This window comes from Globicephala melas, chromosome 12 (genome assembly GCF_963455315.2).
Source record: "Globicephala melas chromosome 12, mGloMel1.2, whole genome shotgun sequence".
NCBI classification, from domain to species: domain Eukaryota; kingdom Metazoa; phylum Chordata; class Mammalia; order Artiodactyla; family Delphinidae; genus Globicephala; species Globicephala melas.
The window spans coordinates 55,847,971-55,867,878 of NC_083325.1; the positions used below are offsets into that span (position 1 = coordinate 55,847,971).

Here is a 19,908-nt window from a genome sequence, read left to right on the forward strand (position 1 = left end):
GGAGGGTCCTCTAGAGGCCGAGGGGCACAAGGGGAAGAAAGGTGAAGGGATCCTTGGAAGGCTTGGCTCTCAGGAGGTGAGAGCTTCAGGAGTAACAAAGGATTGGAACAGCTGGTTCTGGAAATAAGAAAACAAGCTCCTGAAGAACATATAAGTGGGCTGCTCAGTAAGAAGCCCAAGAGGCCTGGTGAGGTGGGTGCTCACAGCTCTACGGTAGCAACAGTGCCTGCAGGTTGGATGGTTTCCTCCAGCAACTCCCTGTAGTCCAGGCGCAAGATCAGAACAAATGGAAGATAAAACTTATCAGGAAGAAACCGCTTAAGAAGCTGGACCAAGGACTTCCCTGGCTGTCCAGTGGTAAAGAATCTGCCTTCCAGTGCAGGGGACGTGGGTTCGATCCCTGGTCAGGGAACTAAGATCCCACATGCCGCAGGGCAACGAAGTCTGTGTGCCACAACTACTGAGCTCAGCTGCCCCAACGAGAGAGCCCACGTGCCACAACTAGAGAGAAGCCCGCACGCCACAACGAAGACCCAAGCAGCCAAAAAAATAAAGAAAATATTTTTTAAAAAATGTTTGACCATAAAAACCCAGTCCTGAAGATGGATCTTAAGGCTGGTACACCTTGAGAGATAGTGCATGTGACACTCTATAGGTGAGCTTCCAGAAAGAGGGAGATATTTGGGTCAGGATAAAAAGGTCTTTTTTTTTTTTTTTAAGATTTATATATTATTTATTTCTTTATTTTATTTTTGCTTGAGTCGGGGCTGCGTTGCAGCACGTGGGATATTCGTTGAGGCATGCATGATCTTTCATTGTAGCACGTGGGCCCTTCATTGCAGCGCACGGGCTTCTCTCTACTTGTGGCATGCAGGCTCCAGGGCACGTGGGCTCTGTAGTTTGCGGCACGCGAGCTCCGTAGTTGTGGCACGCGGGCTTAGTCGCCCCGTGGCATGTGGGATCTTAGTTCCCTGACCAGGGATTGAATCTGCGTCCCCTGCATTGTAAGGTGGATTCTTTACTACTGGACCACCAGGGAAGACCCAAAAGTCTTAATAAAAAGACACTAAGAACCACGACGATAGGGATTTCACGGAGGGAGCTGCTGTGTTCTGCCTTGAGGGTCCCTCTGCGTCCACAAAACCTTCCATGACCACTAGTCCAGCCTTGCTGAGCCCTCTCTCCTGGGACTCCTCCAAGTACCAGCACAGCCTTGCCTTACCTACAACCTTTTCTATTGTCCAGTAAACTCACGTGTGTATGTCTTGCTTCTCTAGTAAAGCTCTTGAAAGAAACTTGGTGTATCTTTTTAAAAACACCTCTCACAAATGCCAGCAAACAAGGGTTGCAAACAGGCATACCTCACAAACAAAGGCTGGAGGGGTCCCAAGGGCGCCTATGATGGCCCTAGCACAGCAACTGAGGCACAGTCTACACTGCAGTCAAAAAGGCTGGAAACAACAAAATACTCAACAGAGAATAATTTCTACCAAGCGAGTTTCAGGGCCGGGCATTTAGATCAGCCTCCTGATAGCTTTTAAGTCAACTCAGACATGTTCGTTTCTGACTTTCAGAGCTGAGGAGGGTGAGATGCAGAAGAGGGTGCTGGGCTTCATCTGTGTGACATGCAGCTCCTGCGTCCACCTCACTGGCATGGGAGCCTTACTGGCAAAGCCCCAGGTGGGAGCACAGCACGCTCCCTCAGCTCACCACAGGAGCGGCCTGGCACACGTCCTCCACCTGGCTCTAGGCTCAGCAGCGCAAGAGTGAGAGATGGGGCAAGGTCTGCCTGTTGCTTCTCATACCTCCAGGCCTTGGGGACACGGTCAAAAGCCACCTGCTGGGGCAGCCTGGCCACATGAAACCTCCATGTCCTCGGGATGTGGTTTATGAGACAGCAGAAGAAAGTGCGGACCCTGGGGAAAGGCCTCTGAGCGGCTGGGGGGACATCAGATTAACCTGCCTGGCCTCAGAGCTACACAGGGGAGGAAGCAACTGATGCTGAGGGCTGGGGGCCTGCCCCTGCACCCAGCCTTATAGCTGAGCCACTGTCCCAGCAAAGGGCAGCATAAAACCAGATAGAATTTCCAGAAATTTATTGGAAACAGGATACAAATTGATTAGTAGATGGCATCTACTTACAGACAGACGGTCCACACTGTTAATATCACGCTCTGAGTGAATTATCCTGGGTAAATACTCATGACCACTGATGCATGGTCTGGGCTGGTGTTCTGTGGCAGGGAAAACCAGAGATTAGGGGAAGAGGAATGGGGAGGGGTAGGCAGAAAACTGGGATGCAGCTTTCCTGAGGGGAATGGTGAGGTGGGGCTGCTAAGTGGCTAAACCCCCCCAATGGAAAACTGGGACAAGTGTTAAGAATAAAGCCCCCCTGCCTCCCCAAAGTGCTTTCCTGCCTAGGCAGAGCGGAAGAGAAGCTACAAGACACATCTACCCTCACCAGGGTCTCAGGACAGCATGGGACATAAACACCAGGCTTGGACATGACACAGAGAGGACCAAGGCCATGCATGTCCTGGGCCTGTTTGCCCTCTGACCTGTGCCCCCACCCTCCCCTGCTCTGCTCTGAGTGGTGGGGGGCTGACCACAGGTTGCCTGTCCCCAGCTCCCAGGTCAGCTGGCTTCCAGCTGGGTTTAGCTAGCAAGAGGCAGCTGCAGAAATCTGGAGAGCACGAGGAAGTGAGAAGCCAGGCTATTTCTACTCCCTCTCTGCTTGGTGGGGACCAGGCAGGGACCTGTTTCTGGCACGGACCATGCCTCTTCATGGCTCCAGCTCCCACCACATTGGCCCTCTGTGGTCCCAGGCCCCCACCAGTGGCTGTGACTCCCGAGATCCAGTAACATGGCCTCTCCCCTCTGTCCTACCAGCTGTGGTTCCCCATCTCAGCGTTGCCCCTCACTCCCCTGTCTGGCATCTCAGCTCTTCTTCTTTCTGTATTAAATGATTCCCTGGATTAAAACCCCTCTGGGTTTTTTTAAAATTTATTTTATTTATTTTTGGCTGTGTTGGGTCTTTACTGCTGCCTGCCGGCTTTCTCTAGTTGCGGTGAGTGGGGGCTACTCTTCGTTGTGGTGCGTGGGCTTCTCATTGCGGTGGCTTCTCTTGTTGCGGAGCACGGGCTCTAGGTGCGCGGGCTTCAGTAGTTGTGGCGCACCGGCTTGGTTGCTCCGCGGCACGTGGGATCTTCCCGGACCAGGGCTCCAACCCGTGTCCCCTGCACTGGCAGGCGGATTCTTAACCACTGTGCCACCAGGGAAGTCCCCAAACCCCTGTTTTAAATACACAGACTGATTCTGTTTTCCTGGCTGGAGGCTGATAGAAACCAGGCTGGGGACTAGGCACAGTTGTGAGAGGCAAAGCTGAAAACTGCTACGTCCCCCTCCCTTGCACCACCTTGGGGATGCAGGGGGGCGGGCGATGACGGGGGGAGAGGGAAGATGGCTTGCGGGCTTCTGCATCCCTGTCCTAGGGAGCACAGACCAGGCTCAGCACAGCACTCCTGTGCACGTCTGCTGGGAGCTGTGCAGACAGGTTCTGCATGTCACCCCACAAGCTCACTGCTCACAGTGGTGACACGCCACCGACGCCGACAATGGTGACACTGTGGCCCCAAGAAAGGGGGTGGCTGGGAAACCCTCTCCACGCCAACTGCTCAGGTGGCAAAGGCAGATACTAGCGGCTCCTTGGTGCCCCTTGTCCATTCCCTGGAGGTTCAACGCTGGGGGACTTTCCAGAGGTGCAGTGAGAGCGCGAGATCTTCAGCATCCTCCCTGAAGGAGGACGGGCTGCGGAACCAGGGGCTTTTACTACACGGCGAAGGAAGAACTTCATGTGGCTCAAAATGAGCTGCACTTGTCCCACAGCTAAACATGAACTGGAACCGGGCTAGGCCTCCCTCTTCTTCCTTCAGACCCGGCCTGGCCCCGGTCTCCAAATCTCCTGGCCTGGGGAAGGAGGGCCTCCCCGCGACAAGCTGACAGCAGAGTCACGGGCGGCTAATTGCTCCTTTAACCACGAGTCACCATTTCATGTGGGTCAGGAGAGGAAAGGGAAAGGGTGAGGGAGTCATTCCACCTTCTATTGTCCATGTGCACAACAAGTCCAGGGCAGGGCACAGGGACACAGCTTTGCCGTGTCTCTTTCTTTAGAGGAGAACGTGGCACATGACAGGTGATGCGAGAGCTGGTTGCCTTCTGTCCCTGGGTCTTTTCAGAAAGAGCTTCTCCGTGGGACCCCGAGGGCAATGCCTGCCACCCTGCCCGGCTCGCCGAGCACCTCTGACACATGCCCACCCACGGGGCCCCAAGCCAAGAGCCGGAACAGCTCCAGGAGCTGGCAGTGGTGAGAACGTCCCCAGGGTCACCCCGCCAAAGCCTAAGATGAGAACCGACCCCTCCTGGGAAGAGGAGCCACGATGACCGCAAGGCTGGAAAGGGAAAAGGCAGCTCCAGCTCCGAGAGTCGCCCTCAGCCATCACACGTCACATCCTCTCTGCTGAGCTGAACCCACGCTCTGAGGATCTAGGCATCTAGAGGGTCATCGTCATTTTAGGGATACCGTACTCTGCTTGGGTGGCGGTGGGGTGTTCAGCGCAATTGGAGCCACTCTGTCCTGCAACCACCTGGCCGTGCGGGGCACCTACTACCAGCCACCCAGCTGTCTCCCAGCTGAGGACTCCAGGGATGCCTGGGAGGTCAAACTCCAGCTGTCTTTCACGCTGCTGGGACCCTGTGCCCTGCAGCCAGAACCTGCAAACAGAGGCAGGGGCGTGGCCAGACTCACACCTGCTCAGGGAGCCAATGGGGCACTAAGTTACTCCTGTCCCCGTGGCTGTGTACACAGAGCCGCAGAGCACTCTGCCTGTGATGCCAGCAGGGCCAGTGCCGAGCGCAGACAGTAGAAACCAGGTCGCAGGCAGGTCTCCCGGGACCTAGGCACAGGGGCTCACAGGTATGTTTGGGTTGGAAGGGTCGGTCGGGGGGGCTCATGGTGTCATACACACAGACTCACCTGCAGACACAGTTCTCTCACTTCACCCTCTAGGCCACACAGACTCCACCTGCTTAAAGTCTACCTGGGTGAATGCGACTCACAGAAGGGCCGACCTGGCAGCAGCTGCCCGTCAGCTGCTCTGGCTGTGAAGGAACAGGGCAGGACACGATGGCTGGTCACAGTGATACCCACACTCAGCTCAGGTTAACACCTGCTCTTGCTGGAGGTGCATGGAACCGAGCAGAATGCCAACTGCTCTCCAAAGACAAAGTACAGAGGACATAAAGAGTGCACAGGCTTCCCAAAGACGACTTTCTTATGTTTTGTCAGAACCGTAGGTAATTCTGTACCTTGGCGGGGGGGGGGGGGGGGGGGGCGTCAAATACAGAACGCCTGGGGTGAAGGACAAAATTTCCCCATTAAAAAAATGGGGAATGAAGCCTATTGAGGTCAAAGCTGAGTGACAGCGACAGCAAGGATGTGGGGAAATATCATGAACTGCATAAACACTGGCACATTTCTTAAGAAAAATCCATTCAGAAAGATGCCGTGTCCCTCGTGTACACATCCACACAGCTGATGACAGAGCTGAGCTGGCACATGCAGGGCAGCAGCGGCTCTGAGCCCGCAGCAGCCCCACTGCCCCAGGAGCCGCAGTGCCCAGGGTGCGGAGCGCCGGAGAAGCGGGGACGTGGAGTGGCTCCCTGAGCCCCTCGATTCCCCAGGCAGGTCCCCCCTGGGGCAGCGAGGTCTCTGAGAGGAAAGCAAGGTGACACTGATTCACACGAGGAGACACAGCCTTGGGGATGTACACTCCTGCAGTCTCTTCCCCTGCCCCATCGAGTCTCCATGGGGCGCGTGGAGGTCTCCCACTGAAATGCTCTGGGGAGGGGGCTGCCTCGTGGCACGGCCGTAAACATCAGCAGAACAGAGTAGCAAGTCTTGGATTATAGGATTAAACAGGGATAGCTCAGTCTGACACGCAGCATGTGAATTCTGGAAAAGGAAAGAAACAGGGTCGAAGTTAAACAGGTTCCGACGGCGGAGGCAAGGTGAGAGGAAGGGCGGATCAGGCCTCCCACCACCACCATCACAACCTTCAAGGAAAGGAGGTCGGGCATTGATTCAAATGAGAGCTCGCAATGTCGTTTAGGGGTGGACATAAGGAAAGTTTAATTGAGGCCAAGAAGATATGTGAATGACACTGAAGTACCTTTGAAGCTGGGATTTGGATGGGCAGGTGTAGTGGTTACCGGCAAGGCGCTGCAACACACCAGGCAAGTGCTGACATGCGTATCAGAGCAACATCACGGAACCTCTCTGACTGGATGCTGAGAAATGGGGAACACACCTGGCCTGCAGGAGGCACACCCTGATCCGAGGTAACCACAACTAATCATATGATGTGGGCACTCGGAGGCTAGGGACATATTTTTCTGCAGAAGGGGAGTGAACTCAAACACCCACAGTGTCACAGTGTCTGTCGTTCCCACCCCCTCCACTTGCCCCCAAACCTTCAACTCTCCTGTCCCAGAGCTGGGCATCCAGACACTCTCAAGAGAAACAAGTAAATGAAAAGGAGAAGTGCTGGCAAACTACGTCACCATCTGGTGTTACACAGTATGTTGTGAAAACTTCTGCTCGGTTATCAGGAAAGTGGCTAGGAGGGAAGTGGGGGGTGTCTGCTGAGATGGGATCAGCTGCTCGGGCCAAGGCAGGGCTCAGATACTCTCTCTCATCACACGCTCTGCAACCAGGAGAGGACACAGGGTTAGGACACAGGGACGCTCACCTTCACAGCCTCCCGCCATCCTGAGGAAGGTCTGCAGGATAGAGCAGAGCTGCACCTTCACTTCATGAGCCTTTCTAGAATAGGGGAGATATATGCACACAGCCTGGTATTTGATAGGGCTCAGCACATACGTGTTAAATTAAAACCCAGACAATTCAGTTCAGGACTGGGCTAACTTGCTTTATTGATAGGTTACGGAACTGCTTTATTTAACTTTCACCAGAACCTTGTGAGAGTCAGAAAGGTTAGGAAATTGCTCAAGGTCACAGGGCGAGTAAGTTGAGGAGTCAGGATTTGAACGCAGATCTTCTTAATTCAGGTAAAGTTTTTCCTACTACTCCAAGCCGCCCCATTCTCCATCCAACCCAGTAAGAGCATACTGCCCTCTTCAGTGTCTAAATTAAGGGTTATGTGTGTGTCAGTATCTCCAGTATCTCTCAGAAGCCTCTCTCTTTTTGTCCACCCCCCTATGGAATTAAGCCATCTGCCAGAAGAGTCGCTTGTAAATAGCTTTCCAAGCTTCCGACCTGCCATGGTAAATTACGCTTTCTTCTATCTGTGCTAAACTTACCTGCTCCAGGTTCAAAAGCAACCCTCTCCTCCCAGCAGCTCGGGATCTGGCGTCACACCTGCCTTCTCCACACTGGCCATGGTTTTAAGTTGAAATATGTCACCTCTTTGCATTCTGGGCTGAAGAACCCCAGTGCTTACCACCTGCCCTTGTACCGCTTCACGTCTCCCTGCTCAAAGCTTCCTCAGCCCCACTGTGCTTCCTTGAAGCAACGAACCAGAGCCACGTGCAGGGTCCCAGATACATAGGCCCCCAACATGGCAGAGGGCCCCAGGAAAAGATCTATACCCATTCTCAGATCTCCTTCCTAGATGATGTAGCCCAAATCATCTCCCTTTATGCTTATAAATAAATTCTCAAATGTATCAATCTACATATGCTACTTTGGTCTATACTATCCCTGATTCATAAGCACTTTTTTTTCCTTTTTTTTTTTTTTACAAAATTCTCCCTTTTGGTTTGACTATTCAGAAGTACATAAAGTCCATGGCCTTGGAGATTCTGCACTCTATCTAACCAACTGATGCAATGGCAACAACCTTTTTTAAGGTTTCCAGCTACTGGCGTCTGAGTTAATTTCCCTCCCTTCTAAAACCCAGAGGAGAAACCATTATCAGGATTTTGGAGCCCAGAAAGCAGATAAACAAGTGACAACAGACTATGTACTCAAGAATTCCAAGGCTGAAGCTGGCAGTGTGAAAAGCTGAGAACCCAGTTTATACAAAGGAACTGACACCAGACACCTCTGGAAGTGGGGGAGGGAGACTGCAGTAAGGGTTAGTTGAAGGCTGTTTGAGAAGCTCTCCTGACTCCATACCCCTAGGCAACTGCCCACCTCCCATAAGTCTGGATGTTTATTCTCTAAAGAGGACCAAACAGAGGGTCTCAGGCCTAAGGGACACAAGGCACCAAGCGCAGTTGAGGGCAGAGCTACCAATCCCCAAACGGAGGGATCAAGTGAACACATGCCTACTGAATGGTGAGACCGCCAGCCTTCTTCCCCTTGAGTTCCCAGAAAGCTGATGGCCAAAACTTTATTCTCTGGAAAACAGACTGCGCTGTGGTCTGAATGTCTGTGTCCCACAAAATTCCTATGTTGAAATCCTAATGCCCAGTATGATGGTATTAGAAGGTAGAGCCTTTGGGAAGTGCTTAGGTCATGAGGGTATAACCCTCATGAATGGGATTAATGCTCTTATAAAAGAGACCCCACATGTCCCCTAGCTCCTTTCATCATGTGATGACACAGCAAGAAGATGGCAGTCTGCAACCTGGAGCAGGGCCTTCGCCAGAACCCAGCCATGCTGGCACCCCGATCTTAGATGTCCCTGCCCCTAGAACTGTGACAAATCCCTGTTGTTTATAAGCCACCCACTGTAATATTTTGTTACAGCAGCCTGAATGGACTCAGATAGATGGGAAGAATCTTCTCTGGGAAACTTGACCAGTCTGTAGAAAAAGACCTGAAGATATTGGCATTTGGGCCACCCAACAAACAGCTCGGCCTGATCACCATACTGTGAAGTGCACTATAGGCTCAAGCACAGAGATTTCATCTTATTTTAGTCTCCTACTCTTAAACATTATTACACAACCAAAGGTCATCAGGAAGAAACCTCTAACACAAATATTAGAGACCAAAACACACAAAGAGAAGAACACAAATTGGAAGACATAGATTACTCATGGAGAAGAAAACTCAAGAAATGAAAAACACTATCATTAATATCCTCAAAGAAGTAAGGAAAGATACAGTCTCCACAAAACACAAACAGCATACTATTAAAAATAGCTTTATAGGGTTTTTAAAATCTGTGCTGAAACAACATGTGCTGGCTTTAGAGATGTGATAAGAATCATTTTATTTTGAGTTTAATAAAAATAGAAAAATTCATTTATAAAACTAAAAACAGGGCTTCCCTGGTGGTGCAGTGGTTGAGGGTCCACCTGCCGATGTAGGGGACGTGAGTTCGTGCCCCGGTCCGAGAGGATCCCACATGCCGCGGAGCGGCTGGGCCTGTGAGCCATGGCCGCTGAGCCTGCGTGTCTGGAGCCTGTGCTCTGCGGCGGGAGAGGCCACAACAGTGAGAGGCCCGCGTACCGCAAAAACAAACAAACAAACAAAAAACCTAAAAACAGATTGGGACTGACATATACACAATACTATATATAAAACAGATAACTTGTAAGAACCTGCTGTATAGCACAGGGAACTTTACTCAATACTCTGTAATGGCCTATATGGGAAAAGAATCTAAAAAGAATGGATATATATATATATATATATATATATATATATATATATATAAAACAGATTTACTTTGCTGTACACCTGAAACTAACACAATATTGTAAATCAACTATAATCCAATAAAACTTTTAAAAAAAATCTTATTGTTTTCCAAATTATATATGAGGAGCAGCATAAAAAGGGAATTCTAGTAATTATGTATTTTCAGACTCAGTTCTAAAATAAAATGTAAACTTTTCTCTCCATAAAAAAATGCATACATACATACATGTACGTGTGTGTATGTCTGTGTGTGTCTGTGTATATGAAAAATAAAAGGCTATTTTTAAACCTTTAAAAAAGACTAAAAACAGGAGAAAAAGAAAACTGGTGTGTTCATATTAATATCAGACAAAATAGATGAATTTAACAGAAATAAAAAGGATCATTTCATAGTGATAAAAAGGTCAAAAAGACATAAAAATTCTAACTACATACTCAATAACAGAATTTCAAAATTACATGAAGTAAAAATTGGCAGACTTAAAGGGAGAAATTAGACAAATCTGGTTTGAATATAAAGTTGAGTAAAGTAGTACTCTCCAGAAAGTAGAGAAAAAAGCTGCAGGGAAAGAAAACTGGAGAGAAACAAGAAGAAAATCGGAAGAGCAATGCAGGAGGCCCAACATTTTGCTCCTTTTTTCTGCTGTCTGGTCCCAGATGCCTTAAATGTAATCAGCCCTGTTTCCCCAGGACTCGCTCTTGGCCCAGCTCACTGACTGCCCCAGAGGGGTTCCTGTAGGCGCTCAGTGCCGCTGCAATCAGACCATCACGGAAAGGGTCTTCTCAGATATCTTCTTAGGAAGCTCCATCTAATAAAAAAGCTGCCTTCAAGCTTGCTCTTCAGTTTTACATTAATTACTTTTCATATTCATGGATATGTAAATAGTCGCTGATAAAAATAAATATTTGGTTGAGGGAGGAACACGCATAAATTATAACTCATGTTTTCTGAGCTTAAAGAGTGCTCAGTCATCTGGAAGGGAAAACAGGAAACACTGAAGGAAAATAATGAGCAAGGTTGGGAAGCTTAAAATAAACCCAGTGGGAGTCTCCAGATCAACTAGGCTGTGACAAATCCTTCCATTTTCATTGCCCCTGGGGCTCTGCAGATTCGGAAGACTTCTGCTCACTTCTTTACTGGGATCTAAAGAGACTGTGGGCGGCGGGGCCGGGGGAGCAGCGGCCCCCGGCGCAGGGAGGGAGGGGGGTGGGAGGGGGAGGGGGAGGGGTGGGAGGGGGAGGGGGAGGGGGAGGGGTGGGAGGGCCCGATGCGGCCGGTTGGTGCGGTGCCTTCCGCCCTCTGCAGCCGTCTGCGTCTTTTTTTTTCCTTTTCGCAATTTTGAACATTTTACAAGACGAGGGGTTCGAGGCAAGTGAGAGCATCCTGCACGTCGTCAAGGAGCCCACGGGCACTTGGCGCGCTCCCTGGGGACTGCACTGGGAACCTGAAAGTTTTTTGTTTTTATGCAGATATATTTATATTTTTATGCAGATGCATTTATAAAGACATAGGTAAGTCTTTTTTCCTCCCTTGTCTCCACCGCCTTGAAAGCGAGAACTTTTGGCAAAGGACGGAGGAAGAAGCTCAGCAACATTTTGGGGGGAGGTTGGGGTGGGTTTTTCTTTAAGAAAAAAAAAAAAATTGAGTGCATAGCGATGGAGAAAATGTCCCGACCACTCCCACTGAATCCCACCTTTATCCCACCTCCCTACGGCGTGCTCGGGTCCTTGCTGGAGAACCCGCTGAAGCTCCCCGTTCATCACGAAGACGCATTTAGTAAAGATAAAGGAAAAGAAGCTGGATGATGAGAGTAAGAGCCCGACGGTCCCCCAGTCAGCATTCTTGGGACCCACCTTATGGGACAAAACCCTTCCCTATGACGGAGATACTTTCCAGGTGGAATACATGGACCTGGAGGAGTTTTTGTCAGAAAATGGCATCCCCCCAGCCCGTCTCAGCATGACCACAGCCCTCACCCTCCCGAGCCGCAGCCGGCTTCCTCAGCTGCCCCCTCCGTCATGGACCTCAGCAGTCGGACCTCTGCACGCATTCACTCTGGCATCCCATCCCCAAACTGCATGCAAAGCCCCATCAGACCAGACCAGCTGTTGCCAGCCAACCGCAATACTCCGAGCCCCATTGACCCTGACACCATCCAGGTCCCGGTGGGCTATGAGCCAGACCCGGCCGACCTTGCCCTCTCCAGCATCCCCGGGCAGGAAATGTTTGACCCTCGCAAACCCAAGTTCTCTGAGGAAGAACTGAAGCCACAGCCCGTGATTAAGAAAGCTCGCAAAGTCTTCATCCCAGATGATCTGAAGAGCACTGGAGGAAAAAGTACCCAGCAGATTTAAGTCACTGCTGTCATCCAATACCTCAGATTACCTTCAGTGATGCAGAATCATAAAATGTCCAGGTTTGGGGACTTCCCTGGTGGCGCAATGATTAAGAATCCACCTGCAGGGACTTCCCTGCTGGCGCAGTGGTTAAGAATCTGTCAGCCAATGCAGGGAACACGGGTTCAAGCCCTGGTCCGGGAAGGTCCCACATGCTGCAGAGCAACTAAGCCTGTGCGCCAGAACTACTGAGCCTGTGCTCTGGAGCCCGCAAGCCACAACTACTGAGCCCGTGCGCCCGAGAGCGCATGCTCTGCAACAAGAGAAGCCACCGCAATGAGAAGCCTGCACACCGCAAAGAAGAGTACTAGCCCCTGCTCGCTGTGACTAGAAAAGTCTGAGCGCAGCAACGAAGACCCAACGCAGCCAAAAAAAAAAAAAAAAAAGAATCCGCCTGCCAATGCAGGGGACACAGGTTCAGGCCCTGGCTGGGGAAGATCCCACATGCCACAGAGCAACTAATAAGCCCGTGTGCCACAACTACTGAGCCTGCGCTCTAGAGCCTGCAAACCACAACTACTGAAGCCCGCGTGCCTACAGCCTATGCTCTGCAATGAGAGAAGCCACCACAATGAGAAGCCCCCTCACCGCACAGAAGAGACCCCTGCTCACCGCAACTAGAGAAAGCCCATGCACAGCAACAAAGACACAATGCAGCCGAAAATAAATAAATTTATTTTAAAAATAAAATAAAATAAATAAAAAATAAAGAGACTGTGTAGGGAGATGCCTAAATCAATTGGTTTCTGGAGTTGGTCTTTATTCCCCTGGGGCATCAAGATCTAATGCTGATGTCCCAATAGCTTTCTCAGACATTTGTGCCTGCTCTTTGGATGAATGAGTCAAACCTCTGCTGAGGAAGAACTGTTTCTCAGGGACCCAATTCCCTCCCTCTGCTGTCTTCCCTTTCCTTTTCCAAGCATCTACCCTTCCTGCCAAAATTGGGACCCAGCTATCAAGTCAGAGGTTCACTTTCTTTCTCAGAGGTTCACCTTCTACGTCACTGAGAATGGGAATACACAGGGATAGGTTGGTTAAAAAGGTTTCCTGTAATGACCCTTGCAGGTAAACAGAGACACTTATTGAGGAGGCCAGGGCTGGCTCTCACAGTTGACGGCCCTTGCGTAACTACCACGGACTTCAGTCACTCTTCTAAGACCTCCATATTGCTGAGAGGGTCTCAAACCTAGACCTCTTACAGGCTCACACACTAGCATTTTCCTCAGGGGTCAGGACAAGACTATTCTCCGGAAGAAACTGTGATATTTATTAGTAAACCCAGCAATGGTCCCAGGGGTGGCCAATTTGGCATCCTTCCAGAATGTGTCAAAACACCAAGGTGTTGATTATTCACACCTAAGGTACTTGGGTCTGTCTTCCTCTACAACCCCCGCTCCTATGGCTTCACAGTGTGAGAGAACATCCGCTGCCCTCAGAAGATGCTTCAGCAGTCCTTAAACTCTCCAGATACATTAGATAAGCTTCTATAATTGCTTCACATTCAACAAACTCTGGGCCATAACGATCCATTATAAAAACTGAAAAAAACTTGAAAGGGGCTTTCCCTGGTGGCGAAGTGGTTACGCATCTGCCTGCCAATGCAGGGGACACAGGTTCGAGCCCTGGTCCGGGAAGCTCCCACATGCCGCAGAGCAACTAAGCCTGTGTGCCTAGAGCCCGTGCTCCACAACAAGAGAAGCCACCGCAATGAGAAGCCCACGCACCGCAACGAAGAGGAGCCCCCGCTCCCGCAACTAGAGAAAGCCTGCGTGCAGCAACAAAGACCCAACACAGCCAAAAATAAAAAAAATAATAATCAATAAACAAATTTATTAAAAAAAACAAAACTCCAAGGTACTTTGATATATTTAATCAGGTTATAACATTATACCTTGGGACAGGAGACCAGAGGTGAGTCCAGGGGCACTCAATGTTCTTCCATAAAAAATGGTTTAGTCTTCTGAAATGACATAAAAATTTTGACAGAAGGCAGCCTGGGCCGAAGCATGCCGAGAAGCACCGTCAGCCGCTCCTGGAAGTCTATTTTTATTGGGATTTGTGAAGACAGCAGATGCACTCCCAGAGCTCTCTCCCTGGTACAATGGCCCTCACCACCACCCATTTCCCAGGGTGGGAAACAAACAGTTGGAGCTGCTGGATCACTGATTTCAGAAACAAGTCATCAAAAGGACAGTCTTCACACACCAGATCATAATATTATACTTAGAGGCATCCACATTAGATACCCTCTTCATGGTATAAAGACATTGAGAAATGATGTTACTCAATGCAGAAAACGAATAAGAAAAATAACGATCTGCAGTATACTCACGTACCGCAGGGGAAATAAGCCAGAGGAGAGCAGATTAAAAAGAAGTTTATTGTACAATTCATCAACTGCCTCGCTCAGATGACCTGACTCTGTCCCACTGAAAACTCACCTCTCTTCTGAACCTGTTCCTTTGGTTTTCCTGACACACTGAGTCCTGCTTCAGCAGTACCCTTGGAACAAAAGCCATGCCATCTCAGAGAAAGGTTAAGAGCACCCCCAGCTGATGCTCCCTTGGTCTGTTATCACTACACAGCAGAAGCTATTCTCAAGGGTCCCCATCTGATAAAGATGGAGACATAGCAGGAAGTCCCCTCGTCCCTGTGCAGTGCAATGGAAGATCTGCTGATTGACCAACACTCAAGCATCTTGACAGCGGGTGGGGAGGGGATCCCAGGCATCTCCTTAGGGGGTCAGGACAGGGTGAGAGATGCCTGTACAGCCCCTCTGCCCCTCTCATCTCTGGAGTCTTTTCTGACCCAGGCTTCACTCTGAAAAAGATTTCGCTGCCTCAGGTGGATGGTGTTCCATCCCCTTTGCCGTAGGGTCTCTCATCACAGGAACCTACAGGAAGTTGAATGAGCCCTCTTTAGAAACCTAATTTTGTCTTTAATACTCTTCTAAATAACTTAAGGGCAATTTTTCTTTATAGATACTGTCCCCTTTTATGTGCAAATATACATTGGAACATGCCGATTTACTTTCAAGCAAATCCAAGAGTCATTTTTTTGAGAATCATACCTTTAGGCAAGAAATCAATGTAACTATAAGGAAAGTATTGACATTTTATTTATATACAATTCACATATGACTAGAAAAACTTTGGTTGATATTGTAACAATTTTCAAAATAGAACATTAACAATAGTTCTTCTTTAAAGGAGGGGATGGAATCTTAACACTTAATGAACACCTACTATGTGTCAGAGTCAATGCTGGGAATATCATATAATTTAATTGAAACACATCTCACCTTTAAGTGATTGTGGCTTTTCTCTATTACTTTTTTCTCCCCTCTCTCTGACACTAATATAGCTCCTATCCCCTAAGTTCCAGAAAAAGGAGGGGGTACGATATGGGCAGAGGAGCTTCACAGAGGCAGGAGATGGAGGTGACGGCTTTGATTAGACAATAATGGCTTAAATTCGCAGTCTGAGCAAAGAAAAGTTGCTCTACATTCCTCTCTATACTTGCAGACACAAACCCATCTCCGATACACAGAAAACAGAAACATCTCCCAGGTACATGCTGTACTCAACACACAGATCAGGGATGCTTATTTACCCAGTGGAAACAACCTTAGACTTGGAGTTTATATCTCATCTCTGCTACTTGCTAGCAGTGTGACTTTGGGCAAATCCCTTCATCTCTTTGAGCTTCAGATTTTTTCATTATTAAAATGCAGGTTATAACACCTACCTCATAAAGTGTTTGGAAGATCAAGTGGTGTAAAGTAGGTGAAAATTTTTAATCATTATAACAACACCGTTAAGGCAAATGAAATCTGTACTTTACGGAAGAGGGGGAAAAAAAAAGGTTAAGGAAACCAAGTGATTTACCCAAAGCCACATAGGAAATGATCAGAGAAGCCAGCAATTAATCCCTTCTGACTCTGAACAGTCAGATGTGCTTTCTTCCATGGCACAGACAAATTCCACCTCCCCTGCTGCCCTCCCTTTTGGGCTCTCAGACATGGAAAGTAATGCCTCTTCTATCCCCACTGATCTCAGGGCCTTCTCTCTTCACAGCCACCTGGTGTTAGCCAAAGTCAGCCAAATGTGGTAGATACTTGGTTGGCTGGCATTAGGAATGTCATCAAAGCATCTGTAAGTCAGAAAAGGAGACAGGATTTGGAAAGCATGTGGCACACCACTGGACCTACAGTCTGACAGAAAAGGCTGAAAGTTGGGGGACTGATACAGATCTGGGTAAGTCTACACTGACTCCAAAAAATGAGGCTTCTTGTGTATGCAGGTTTTGTTTTTTACCCTTGGAATTTAAGCTCCATTCACAGAGGCCTGTGTGTGGCTGGGTGCCACAGGTTCAGAGGACACAGAGTGCTGACTTCCAGCCCCCAGTCATACCAGGGCCTTTAAAGGACCAGGGCCAGGGCCAGGTGAAAGACAGTGAGTTTCAGGAGATAAGAAGGAGCTGTCCATCTTTTTTTTTTTTTTAAATGTCAGGTAAAATCCTTTCTACCAGCAGAAATCCAGAGACTCTCTTCCCATTATGAAGAACCTCCAACTGAGGGTGGAGGCTGAGCAAAGGGGGCAAGCTGCTAAGGGGACAGGAAGCCCTAAAGCTGAGAGACCTGGATATCTCAGTACAATCAGGCTTTGCTTCCAGTTAGATTAGTTCTGCCCACCAACATCCTGTTTGGTGTGCTCATCTGTCTGACATGACAGCAGTGCTAACTGATTTTATTATTGGATCACACAGGGCAAAGCTCTTCCATGAATTTGTACCTATCAATTCCAGTGTATAATGGTATTAACTCTCCCATGAAAACTCACTATTAGCCTAACATTTTTTTCTAGTACTTTGAGTTCACCTTGGAAACTCACGTTAGTCAGGATCTTATATCCTGAGGAAACAAGAAACAAATGAATTATCCCAAGGAAAAGGTCCACAGGGAATACAAAAATGGGGACATTTTCTAAAATATGTGTTTCTGTTCCACTTCTGCCTCTCAGCTCCACGTCCGTCCACTTAAACTCAGCTTTGCGATTCTGGGTGGGGTTGGGACTCCGTAAATCCATTTCAGGTCTGCCATCCAGATCCCTGTTGCACCAGCAGGGGGTGCCCGAGGGCACCTACAAGGCAAGAGGCCTGCTCCTTCCTGCTCCTGCCAGCATCACCCCGAGGAGCAGCAGCAGTGTGTGTCAGTCCCCAGCTTGTCTTCACACTTCCAGAAGCAGCCGCATCACACTTTCTGAGTGATGCCAGCACCGACAGAGCAGCGCCCTTTCCTCAAGGGTCTGAGTTCCAGCTCCTTGGGCTTCTAGCTGTGATAACCCCAACTTGTCCCTGTTGCTCTCGCAGCTCTAGTGATGGTGGCTGTTTCCTGTCCCCCAGCCCATGCTCCCCATTTACCTATTCTGTCCTTCAATATCTGTCATATTGATTTCTGATATTACAAGAGCTGTTAAAATAACTTATGTAGTTTCTACCTTGCTGACTAATACAGCACGTTTGAGAGCCTCAACTTCATTTATAACAGTGGTTAAAAGAGCAGACTCTGGGGCTTCCCTGGTGGAGCAGTGGTTGAGAATCTGCCTGCCAATGCAGGGGACACGGGTTCGAGCCCTGGTCTGGGAAGATCCCACATGCCACGGAGCAACTAGGCCTGTGAGCCACAACTACTGAGCCTGCGTGTCTGGAGCTTGTGCTCCGCAACAAGAGAGGCCGCCACAGTGAGAGGCCCGCGCACCGCGATGAAGAGTGGCCCCCGCTCGCTGCAACTAGAGAAAGCCCTCGCACAGAAATGAAGACCCAACACAGTCAAAAATAAATAAATTAAAAAAAAAAAAAAAAAGAGCAGACTCTGAAATCAGTCACACCTGGATGGGAACCCCAACCCATTTGCGGAGTACTTGGTAACTCTGGAAGAGTTAATTCACCTCTCTGGGTCTCATTTTTCTTAATCACTTTCATTTATTCAACTAACATTTACTGAGCACCCCCCAAGTTCCAGGCACTGTGCCAGGCAGTAGAGATACCATGTTATGCAAAACAGTTAAGTCCCCTGACCTGAAACCTTCTGTCAACGGAATCAGATGAGATAATGCAGGTAAGGCACATGTCATCAGCCTTCCTCTCTGTACCATGACAGGGTTTTGAAAAAAGTGTAACATCTAGGTCTCTTCAGAAAATGAGACAAGTGTCTGTTCCTCAACAAGGCTGAAGGATTCAGTCAACATAACACCAGGGATTCGTTGTGTGCCCTGTCCATTCCTCCTGTTCAGAGCAGAGAAGCAATGACCTTGCAAAAGTATTCATTCAGAAGGAAATGGGACAAACAGCCCTAGAGAGGAAACACTACATAATGGCATTTTTTAGAAATTCCAAAGAGACAGGTTCCTGTGATACAATGAAAGAACAAAAGGAGCTGCAATGCAGGAGTAGGACTGGGGCCCAGAATGACCATGACCATGGGGTGTGAGTGGAGAAAGATAGTAGAAAGCTGCGTTCCAGCATCAGTCACAGCGAGAGTCTTTTTACCATAAAGAATATATAAATATCAAATAAACCAGAACTTACTTTCTGCAGTAGGACTATATACCTAGACAGTCCAGGGAGGTGATAAGATGGAAAAGAAAGATTCTTTATTCCATTTAAGCCTGAACCTAAAGGTCCCACGCTGTGGGCAAGGAAAAGCTGGAAAGAAATCCAATCTCCACAGTTTGACACAATCCTTCCTTGGACTTCTTCTGACTAGACATCAGGCATATTGAGGCAAGGATGGCCGATGTTCTCATTAGCGAGGAAGTATTTCTGCAAAACTACTGTGTAGCTAAATTCTTGAAAGCACAGTGCCTGGAACTTGGTGGGTGCTCAATAAACGTTGGTTGAATAAATGAAAGTGATTAAGAAAAATGAGACCTAGAGAGGAGAATTAAATCTACAACACATTGATATCCTATAAATGCAAACTAAACTCTTCACCCTCAATTTTTTATTCATTTTGACATCACCATAACTATCAAAAGTCATACGGAAGGAAAATAACCATGGGAAGTTATTACTAGAAGGTCTATTCCACATCCTTGCTCCAGGGCCTCGTTATAAATAATTTACTGTCAATGAAGGAATTTAGAGTCCCACAAGGCATGAAAAGCCTGGAGACAGTTTTATTCATAAATAAATGCCAACATTTAAACAATCAAGACATCTTCAAACTCCAGGAGTTGAAATCAATATTGAATATTGAGATCAACAATATATACTGCCTGGATGATTTGTTACACTTGTGTTTATAGTCTGAATGGGAAGATAATTCAGTTCCACCTGAAGAGCCATTATATGGCCAAGCCCAAGAGAAGCACTTTGCATAAGAGGTGATATCTCTCAGTTTTTCCGTTTCAAACAAATTATTCTCTCTGTATTTAAGACATCAACCATGCAATTCTTTTCATGACTTGTAGTACTCTTGAGCAATTAAGAACATTTATAAGGTGAAAGAAGTCAGGGACAAATGCCAAATTTAAAATGATCCACAGAACACTGAAGAACCCCCAGACAGCACTGCTGTCTCAGACATAAGGCGAAATAATCCCTTCTGCTCAAGAAAACATATATGAGCAGTGAGTGTGCATCACAGCAAGAGCATTATCGCCCAGAAGAGGCAACTGCTAAATACAGACTTCATTTTCAAACAAGCCTCCTAACAGGAAATGTGAACCAAAAGGTCCCTTCTGAGATGGAGAAATGTCACTTGGCAACATGTCTTCCCTGTGGCCCATGGCAGCCTTCCCTCATATCCCCCTTCCCACACAGTTCAATCAGGGCGTAGA

General features: G+C 48.3%; 1 protein-coding gene and 1 pseudogene across 7 annotated transcripts in view; one reads left to right on the forward strand and one right to left on the reverse strand.

Moving 5' to 3' along the window:
• The window catches only part of MTA3 (metastasis associated 1 family member 3), a 178,928-nt gene that overhangs the window by 10,862 nt on the left and 148,158 nt on the right, over positions 1–19,908 (reverse strand). For 2 of the 7 annotated variants that reach the window (XM_030857817.3, XM_030857816.3), the window contains exon 17: positions 15,078–16,219. The exons of 1 other annotated variant lie outside the window; for it this stretch is intronic. In XM_030857817.3, coding sequence (XP_030713677.2) covers positions 16,164–16,219 — 56 coding nt within the window. In that variant the 3' untranslated portion in view covers positions 15,078–16,163. Of the gene's footprint in view, positions 1–5,410; positions 6,011–6,806; positions 6,881–15,075; positions 16,220–19,908 lie in introns of those variants that run through there. 4 more of the 7 variants (XR_004039867.2, XM_030857819.2, XM_030857823.3 and 1 more) reach the window with 4 other exon arrangements.
• On the forward strand, positions 11,327–12,025 carry LOC115854079 (hepatic leukemia factor pseudogene; annotated as a pseudogene).